This window comes from Seriola aureovittata, chromosome 23 (assembly GCF_021018895.1).
Source record: "Seriola aureovittata isolate HTS-2021-v1 ecotype China chromosome 23, ASM2101889v1, whole genome shotgun sequence".
Classification (NCBI taxonomy): Eukaryota; Metazoa; Chordata; class Actinopteri; order Carangiformes; family Carangidae; genus Seriola; species Seriola aureovittata.
Window position 1 is genome coordinate 14,855,392 of NC_079386.1, and position 10,204 is coordinate 14,865,595.

General features: G+C 42.0%; 1 protein-coding gene across 1 annotated transcript; it reads right to left on the reverse strand.

The window, feature by feature from the left end:
• Positions 1-258: 258 nt before the first annotated feature.
• On the reverse strand, positions 259-10,173 carry si:cabz01101003.1 (ubiquitin carboxyl-terminal hydrolase CYLD). The gene is made up of 17 exons (XM_056369111.1): positions 10,017-10,173; positions 9,549-9,774; positions 8,781-8,898; positions 7,984-8,141; positions 7,181-7,696; positions 6,469-6,574; positions 5,230-5,690; positions 4,541-4,706; positions 4,259-4,400; positions 3,686-3,808; positions 3,307-3,398; positions 3,130-3,193; positions 2,453-2,657; positions 2,209-2,317; positions 1,856-1,974; positions 1,410-1,617; positions 259-1,327 (listed from the first exon to the last, which is right to left on the reverse strand). The coding sequence occupies exons 2-17, from the start codon at positions 9,717-9,719 to the stop codon at positions 1,143-1,145; spliced, it is 2,943 nt and encodes a 980-aa protein (XP_056225086.1). The 5' UTR covers positions 9,720-9,774; positions 10,017-10,173; the 3' UTR covers positions 259-1,142.
• Positions 10,174-10,204: the final 31 nt, after the last annotated feature.

Sequence of the window (10,204 nt, forward strand, 5' to 3'; positions counted from 1 at the left end):
TAAAGAAAAACAAAATCAGCATAGTTACGTTGCTGTATTAAGATGATTTGTTTGGCAACTATAATTTGCTTTTTTATTTACTGTTATTGTTTACTTATTTATATATAATGTAGAGTGATGTCTAAATGCACAATAATGCACCTTGTATCTAGCTATTGAATGACATCTGCACGTTTGTGGATAAAGTTCAATAAAAATAAAAAACAATACAAAAAATGTAACAATAACTACCTGAAAGAACACACATAAACAAACTAGAAGAGTATGAAATATTTTATTATCTGGGACATTATCCTCATTGTTTACAGCTGTTTTACATTAAACAACCCATAAACAATTCAAAAGTTTAAACATCTGGGTGCAATCTTTACAGTCAGTTTAAGGCAATGCTATTATATACAGACGCTGACATGTAAATGAAGCAGTGCAAATTGAAGTGTAAAGTGTCTGTGTGTTATAGGTTACAGGCACAGTGGTTCTGTATGGTGTGTGAGCATTATTAAGGCACAGGTAAACTCAGCTATAAAGATCAATACTGACACCCATCAGACTGATTTACCACCAAGTTCATGAGTGTACAAAGCTCCTTAACCAACAATACACTACAGGCAATTTGTTCATTCAGCACATTAGATGATGTGGGTCATACTGCTGTTCTCAAGTCAATTTGGATGACTGTCACACTTTTATTTTGTCTGAAGATTTTATATGTAATTCTGAGGCAGTATTTTAGCACTATTTTCATTTTTCATATATTACCAGAGTCCTCAAAGACTCTTCTAACCAATCTAAATGAAAAAACATTCTGTCTTGTGCTTAATAAATAATTATTTGCATTCAGTTTCACAAGTTACGACTCCCTATCCTGAAAACCACAAATGACATGTATTTGCTCTTTTTGTACAACACCAGAAAAATACTAAGAGATTATTGTGTTTGAACATTTGAACATTTCCTATTTTACTGAATAAAAAAGTAGAAAACAAGAGTGGTTTTTGTTAATCTCAAGAAAAAATAGTTAATATTTTGTGAGTGCAATGTTTTCTTCCTACAGTGATATAAGACGAAGAACCTGAGGACCACGTGTCTGAATCAGCTGTACAGCATGTCGGATCTGTGTGTGTCTGTGTTGACCGTCCATATCACTTGTACAGGCTGAGCTCGGGGCTGTGGTACAGACACATGTAGGAGTCACAGAGCAGGCGGCGGGCGGGCTCCTGTAAAGAGGCGGCGTCCACTCTGCTCAGCTCCTCCTCCGATAGGCTGAGGTAGCGACCCACCTCAGGACACGCATTCACCCGGGGCACGTTGAAGCCGTTCTCGCCACCTGGGGGAGAGCACACAGTGAAACAGCTTCTCTTTTTTTTGTCCTTGTGTTACGTTTTATCCGATAATGTAAGAGCTCTCACCTTCCCGGTCTGCCATACTGTCAAAAAACAGCCAGTCGGTGGGGAGGGGGCCGTGCTTGATGAAGCTCACGTAATGGCTGGTCTCGATGCAGGTCACAGCAAAGAGAGACATTCGCTGGCGAGTGCAGTGCAGAGGGCCGGTCCACGGTCCCTTGGGAATACGAACCTTCACCGGGCTGTGGGACGTCCGCTTCCTGTGACTGTGGACCTGATAATCAACAGAAAAGACAGAGTGGATATGTGAGGCAGACAGATACATGAGACAGAAAATGAGGCTGAGAGTGCTTTACATCTTTATCATTATATCATAATCATTTCAACCTGTAAGCGTAACAATCAATACACCTCAACAGAGAGGAGGAGACTTTAGGAAACAGCAAACATCAGTTGTGTTGAAACTTGGATTTTTGGTTAAGATTTGGTTAGTTTATGTATTCACACTTTACCTGTGTGTTGCAGGTGGGGCAGTACTGTTTGAGACGACCGGGCATGATGTCTAGATCTTCATAACACTGCAGACACTCCCACTCAGCCACAGCCTGACAGATGCTGCACTGCCTCAGAGCTGGAGAGAGATGAGGATGGAGAGAGTACATGAATAAAGTAAAAAATGTCTGAGGTCATCTTCAATAAAAACTAAAAAAAAGTAAAAACAAATTAAAATAAAACCTGAGATATTAGCTTCACTTCAATAATTTTTATGTAAACTTACACAAATAAACTAAATCAACTGAAAAAGGAGCTGAATTGCACAAAATCAAACCAGAAACGGTCGACAGTTTCCTGAAATCGTCCTTACTGTCGTCCAGCAGGTCTGTGATGTCCAGGCTGAGCGTCGGCAAGATGGCGTCAAACATTTTGAAGTCCTTCCCAAACCTGGGCATGAGCAGCAAGAGGCAGGAGGGAGCCTGAAGGGCGATCGATATATGAGCTTATCAATGTTTTTGCATGTGGACTCAGAAGGTAAAACTGCTTTTAACAACAGGCTGAACTTTGCTACTAAATTCCCCCCCGCTCTGAAATCTTCAGCGTGTTTCTGTTACCTCGACAAACTTGAGGCCAGCGTGGAGGAAGGAGGACTCCAGCAGGGCCTGGACGCTGGCGACTCTCATCCGATTGGACGATGGGGAGGAAAGGGGGATGGGGGAGTCAAGTGGTGATTGGGGTAAGGGCGAGTAGGGTGAGGGAGCGAGGGTAGGTGGGAAGAGCTGGTAGAGGTGACACTCTTGAGGCTCCTGAGTCATTGATCTGGAAGAAAGAAGAAGAAGAAGAAGAAGAAGAAGAAGAAGAAAAGAAAATGAGGAGTTGGTGTCAGTAACTGAGATTAAGGAGAAACCTTCTTTACAGATCCCCTTTACTCAGAAATTAGTTTTGCTTATTATTATTATTAATATTATAATTATTATTTCACTTTGATATTTAACCTCCACTGTACAGAATGATCCATGTGCAGAGTCTAAAAGGGAAAGTTCCTGTGCTCACCTTGAATCTCAGTCACATTTTTAAACCTTTTTGGTAGAAAAACCAGATCAAACACTAATCATCATCCTCAGAGTATTTTTACGTCTATGAATTCACTAGTTATTTAATATCTTTCTAATCCAGTGTTTGAGTCAGTGTCTTTTTACCTGAGCAGAGAAAACTTTATGACACCAGGCAAATTTTTGCATGACAGTGTGTGAAGAGAAAAAAATAAACCAAACAGTGGCTGTGACACAACCTGATCTTGAGGAGCGGCTCGACTCTGAGGAGCTGGAAAAGCTTGTTGAGGAACTCTTCAGGATCTGACAGACAGAACAAGAGCAGCATGTCAGCATTCCTCAGTCTACACACACACACACACCCACACACACACCCACACACACACCCACACACACACACACACCCACACACACACCTTTCTCCTGGTTGGTGAAGCCCATGTCGCTGTTGGCAGCCTCCAGCAGTCGTCTCAGGGCCATGGTCTTACTGGCGCACACGTAGCCATACCTTGGAAACACACCAGTACACAAACAGTTTAGGGAAAGCCTTGCGTATGAAAAAAAAAAAAACATGCTAACAAGGAATGTGATGAGTTACACACGAATTAAATAAAAACATAAGAATAGTACGACAATAATCAATAATCGGATCAAGTCTGTTGTAGTTTTGTTAAGATTCCAGCGTGTTGTGTTAAATGATTCTGATCACATTTATAGTAAAAAATATCCTTGTCACACTCTCACACACCGATGACTGATGTATAGAGCCAGTCACACACAAGCACATTTACAGACCTTCGAAGGGGGTTGACTATCTCGCAGCGCAGCAGGTCTTGAGCCTGGCTGGAGTTTTGGTCAGTGTCTGGGTCGGACGGCCAAAACAACACCCAGTCTGCTGAACTGCAGCAGGAGAACAGACTGGAGAGAGAGACGCAGAAACACAGGTTAGTAATAATACATAATAATACTTAGTCCTTGTGTTCATCCAAATTCAGCCTGAAATGTAAAAACAGAAAATAAGAGGTAGGAAAAAAAAAAAAAGGAGAAACAACTATAAACTGAGGATCTAGAGCAACAAAGCTGTGTAAAAAGTTTTACAAACTGGTTATAAATTAAATCCCGATTGTGTTACACATTAACCAGCAACAGAGAGAAGTTACACAAATGTATATTTATAGGAATATGCCACTGATTACACAACTGTCATGGCAGGTCAACAGTGTTTATGAGGGACTAAATGTAAACCACTGACACACGTTCTCAATGAGTTTTAACATTTATGACCTGATGCATCTATTGTTCTCAAGAGCTGCACACTAAGCTGTTTTTAATGTTGACATGTTCCCTAGATGAAGTCCCAGACTTTACCTGAACAGCGTAGCGTCCAGGTAGCAGGAGTTGAGGTGACCCTGGATGCCTCTCTTCCAGCCGTGGTAGAGCTCTCTGGCCTCGTCTCCGTCCACAGGAGGGGTGTGCTCCTCCACACGCTCACTGCCCCACTCTGCAAAGGCTGGGAGCCGCAGGGCCACAGAGGACAGTGTGACACAAACCATTCAGGCTCCATATGAAGCTCAATATGAGCATTTTCTGGTATCCAGCATCCCCTTCACAAACCCAGAGACGTCAGACACTGCAACCGTGTTTTCTCACCTATAGAGTTGCACCGCTCCACTTGATTGACAGGCGTCTCAGGTGCGGGGAACCTGGAGTCCCTCCTACAGTTGCGAAGCTTGACAAACAGCCCCTTGTTGGCCGGACAACGGAAGTGACGTTCACCGAGGTAACTGCCGTCTGTTCCTGCAGACAGCTCCTGATCCTGACACACACACACACACACACAGTGGCTTTGTGTTATCAGTGTGATACACTGCAATACAACATTATATCAATCACTATTCAATCTATCAGTATATTATGTCAAAGCAAATCTTTTTATGTGACTGATGCTAACGTAAAAATCAAAGAATCAAAACAAAGTTGATTTCGTGCGTGCCACCTAAAGGACACATGGGTAAATGACATCATCCAAAAGACAGCGCAGAATTAAGGTAAAAGGAAATGAAATGTATTAGTCATGTAGAATCAAATTCACAACTAAAATCCAACTCTTATTGTTTGTTTTAGATTTAGAAAACTTGCATTACAGATGACAGATTCCTGTTACATTTCTAAAAATTTTGTCTTTATGATGGAAAAAAAACTTTGTCATCTGATTGTGACTTTAAATACAGGCCTCTTTTCTGCGTTGTTTACATACATTAATGAAAATACACTAAATAATATCTTTAAAAAGATTAATGAACCTAAAACTATAAAACTAGTATAAAAACTCTCCTCACCAGCTCTATTCCTGCCACTGGTTCAGGAATCCCGCTGATCCGTCCAATCCAGCAAATAACTCCAAAGAGGGGAGGGTCGTTCACCTCAACCATGGAGCCCACCTCCAGCTCACCCTCCAGTCCCGCCTCTCCATTCTCCCCAGCGGCTCTGGGGTTGTCTGGAGACCTCAGCGGGGAGAGGGGGCCGTGTACGCCGTTGGTGTTTTGCAGTTGCTCTGCAGCAGTGGGCGATGTCGGACTGCGGGGTTTTAGAGGCGGGAGAGGGGGAGCATGCAGGGGTTTCTGGGTGGGTTTCGGTGGCGGCAGTGGAGGGGGTTTAAGTGCTGGTCTGCTCGGGGGCAGCAAGGCGACCTTGGGAGTAAGGGCGGATGGTGATGTGGGGCCTGATTTAGTGACGGGGGGTGGTGCTGGCTTCAGGATGGACTTTGGCATTTGGTGAGAAAGACGGTGAGATTTTGGCTCTGAGAAATCAAAAAAAAAGTCAGACTTTTAAGCTCAGGTGCACACATATTTGTGTTTCCACATTTACCATTTACAACTTCATAATGACAAAATATACTTTACAATAGTCAACTCTAAGATTTCAATCTGATTTCCATTTTAAACCCTCCCATCATAATTCCTTTCTGAAATATGTTTTATATCCTGCATGTTTCAGAAAAACCATGAGTTTTTAATCACTTTTAGTAACTAATATCTTCTTATCTATATGGCCTATATAAGGAATCACAACCCTCCTTTCTGGTTTACTTCTCTTTCCAACCAGGTCGCGTTTTTTTCCCTTTTTGGGATTTTTTTGTTACATATTTTACTCTGATGTGCCCAAACACAAAAAAGGCACTTTAACCATATCCTTGGCTCTGTGCGAGTGTGCTTGAAGTAAGCCCAGCAGGTTCCTTTTGTCATGAGCTTTTAATGTTTACATTCTTAAGCTTGGAAAAACACCAGATCAAAATGTGGGGATTTTAGTTTTAAAAACAGACGGATTTCGGTCTATGATTCAGTTTCCTTTAAGAACAATACAATTCATTAACAAGGTCAGGGGTTAAAATAACTGCCAAATTAACCTGGACTAGCTTGCTCAGAAGCTTGATTGTAAGGACTGGATAGTTAATAAACCGTCATACATATTTTTAAGGTGTTCCTGAGAATGAATTCGCTTATAAAGAATAAAAATAATAAAAGGGTGTAATGCCCAAAAGCAGCTGTGAGGCTTTGTTGTGTAAACAGATGCTGTACCTGAGGAAACCTTGGTGATTGGCAGTAGTAATCCATAGGGTTGGGAAGGAATGTGGCAGAGCTTCTCTTCCTTGTAATGCCCGTCCCAGTTACCAACAGGATCGTCCTGTGAGTCAAAACACGAAACATAAAACTGATCCACAAAAAGAAGCAAATAAGACTTTTAGAAAAACATAATGATAAACATGTTCCAGTCCCCAGGTTATAATAAAGGAAGTTCAGTCACAAAGACACAGACTGCAGTGATACATAAAACTAAAATCTTGGCGGCTCCAAACAAACATACAAAATCAGACTAAAGGACATTTTTTACAGAATATATAATGTGAAGTTTGCTACATGTGGAAAAAAACATCTCCTCTCCTGACACATCTGTTTTACATCTCTTTTATGCCGTTTTATGTGCAAATAACAATAATAAAACTAAAAATATAAGTATGTTATCTGTGAGCCTGGACTTCTGCAAGACACCAGAATAACTTTTAAGGAAGTTTTTCTATCTTTCCATCAGAGGAACAAAGTGCTCCCACTACGTTTTGACTGTGCTGCCATAATATGCCATAAAAGTCCCCATTGTTTGATTAACTGCCTCTATGTTTCGCTTTTGTAAAATAAGCCATTAATGTTTCTGATGATTAATATGACTGAAAAAAAGAACCTGCACTAACTTATAATCATATAATCACAGTTTCATCTCCTGTGTCGTACTGACCAGCAGAATGCCGACGTACATCCCTGTCGAGGGCCGGCCAGGCAGGAGATCACAGAAGCGCGCCTCCCCGCTATAGACTATGTCGTCCAGGGGGAAACACACCCGCTGGCCAACATGGAATGGCGGGGGTGACGCAGGGCCTCGGACCTGGGTCTGGTTTTGAGCAGTGATGGGCGCCGACTCAGCTGTTCGAGAGAGGATGCCATAAGCCTGCGGCTGAGGAGGGCTGCTGGGACGATGCTGGTGGAAACTAATGTGACGACTATGCTGCTGCTGCTGCTGCTGATGATAATTTGGGCGGCTGTTGTTGCTATGGTGCCCATTGCTGGGGTGATTATTACTGATGCGCTGGTGCTCTCGCTCGCGGGGTCGCTCCTGTGGATCAGAGCCATTTCTAGACCAGTGGCGATAACTGATGTCACTGACCGGGAGGAAGAGGGCACAGGCTTCGGGGCAGGTGAAGAGCCGCTGACCCTTATAGGAGCCGTTGCTCACTCCTTTACCCGCCGCTGAACCCTGGAGCAGCAGAGACGGGGTAAAAGAACAAGAAAAGAGAGAACAAGGTGTTTAATGAGCAGGGACAGGTGTCTGTTTCGAGCATGGTGTGATTGCGCACTTTCTGCTTTGCAAACATGGGTACAGCTGCAGGTCGGTCCATTTTCACTTCACAGAAAACAGTGAAAAATTTTCCATCGCAATTTCCTAGAGCCCATGGTGCCCTCGTTAAACATCTTGTTTACACCCCGATGAAATAAAATCCCTCCAAACTCAGTGGGATGCTTTTCTCATAAATCCTTACAGACCTTGAGTTGTACCCCAAAATACACCGGGCTGCTCCCTCTGGTCAGTGGACCAATGTATTTAAGCTCCGCCTCTGCCAGCTCGCCCTGTTGGCCCATGTGGACCCACAGCGGGGTATCGAGGGGCAAAGACGCCAACTGCTGCAGCTTCCTGGGGTTGGCTGAAAAACACAGAACAATAAAACAATGATAACCTCCCTACAGAGCGAGGAAACAAACACTGGTATTGGTATTTGCATTTGATTAAAGCTCTCTGGGAACTTTTCGGTTACTTTTTAGGTCCATAAATATGCTTTGAATAAAGAATTAAGATTTTACTGAAGTTGTTTGCTTCACTATTACTATTATTACTATCAAAAATAGGCCAGTGTTAGAGTCATTTCCAGGGAATGAAGCAAAAAAGTGATATCGCTTTACTTCCCGTTTTCCACTTAAAAATACCCATATTTGAACTCTGCCCTCAGCGTCTGCCCCGACTGTCATGAGGATCACATGTTCCACATTAAAGAAAAAAAAATTGAGCAGTGGTAACAGTAGATAATTTGCTTTTCTGCTCCAGCATGTCAGGTTGAGTTAGTAACATTTTTTTGTACCATCTCTATAATTAACTATAATTACTTCCACTGCAAAGATTATCAATGTTCCTTATTTTAGCACAGACATGTTCATTACAATAATGCTAGCAAATAAGCATTTCACAGTTACAACAGCTGCATCCTCTACTGCTATTTTGATAATATTTACTATTCCTCTTGCTTGTTATATGTGTGACACAACTTCGATAAATATTACTGTATTACTTAGAAGCTTTAGGCGAGCATCCAGATCAGATACTGGCTCCAACAGGCCGCTGAGGTCACTCGGGACTTCTTGCAAGAACTTCCTTTCTAATTTGACCATGGTACCATTGTCTAACACCTGTGGGGAAAAAATAGGACAAAGGCAAATATGTGGGACAGAAGGGAAAGAAACTACAGAACACTTGTAAAACTGAATTCTAAGTACGTCCACCCTTTTGAAAAAGGTGAGCATCGATTCAAAAAGAGAGCAATTCCAAAGGCATGGGTCATTTAACAGTGTCCTCTCCATCCTCTTTACGCAGCAGCAAAGGCCTGGACTAACAGGCTGAGAAAGTACTTCATCTCTCCTGCCATCGAACTATTAAATGTGATGACTCAGCTGATGATGAGTCTTCCATATAAACCATTGGTAACTAGGTTGAATGCTGATGTCTAGATATGCTTCAGCTTTAATGATATACTTTCACTTATGTACATTGTTTCATATAAGCTTACGTGGTTGGTTTTAGCACTTATTTTTGCACATTTTTATCATGTTTTATGTATCCTATATTTCAACTGGCTGCAAATAATTTTTTAATTAAAAGGTAATAAAGTTAAATTATTACTTTAAAGTGCCATTTATGACAAAGAAAAGGAACAAATCCTTAAATTGAAAGGGGTGCCAACTACTATACTACAGTATAGTAGTTGATCTCCTGAGTTGATAAATTAATAACACTCTGGTTTAGATTATGTAATTCTATAAATCTACATATGTGTCAATACCTTGACCCAAAGGTAATCCCCTCTGCTCTTGCTCAAATCCTGCTCCTGGCAGATGAACCCCCGCTGCAGCCGAATGGTACCTTCCAGCTGGTCCTGCACCTTGACGTCGGCCGAGATCAAGAACATTTTGGGGGGGCGGCGTTTCCTATTCTGCTCATGAGCCCCTGACATCTTTTAAGTGTCCTAATATGTAGCCGGTTTAAATGAGAATTAAACCATAATTTTCCTGTAAAATTAAGAATTACAATTATTTACAAAGTACCGACAAGAGAACCGAAGCGTGTCCGTTCACCTCAAGTGATGGTAACGGCAGGTAAGTAACGTTCACATTTAAACTTTCTTCATTCATGTTCAAACTGAAATCCGTCAGTGAAAACCGTTAAAATAGTACGAGGTATCTTTATGCCTTATCCTCGAATAAAAGAACACTTAGTTAACTTTACGAATCACCGTAGGCTTTTAACTTACCAACTTCATCGACGCCTACCCTCAATATTTCCCCTCACATTTAAAGCAACTCCGCTTCAACAACACTCCGCACCGTGAAGCAGGAAGCATGTTGACTGACACCAACGCAAAGCCAATAGCAAGAGAGGAAAGTTCAGCGGGGGAGTAGTTTTAGCCAATCAGACCGCTTGTGGGCGTTATCGGGAGTG

What these genes read in the sequence shown, in the direction of transcription:
- si:cabz01101003.1 (XM_056369111.1), bottom strand. Translation starts at nt 9,719, where the DNA reads ATGTCAGGGGCTCATGAGCAGAATAGGAAACGCCGCCCCCCCAAAATG. An exon ending in TGTACGTCGGCATTCTGCTG is followed by an intron (nt 6,575 to 7,180) that starts GTCAGTACGACA and finishes TTTGACTCACAG; the next exon opens with GACGATCCTGTTGGTAACTG. An exon ending in CTGGCCTCAAGTTTGTCGAG is followed by an intron (nt 2,318 to 2,452) that starts GTAACAGAAACA and finishes ATCGCCCTTCAG; the next exon opens with GCTCCCTCCTGCCTCTTGCT.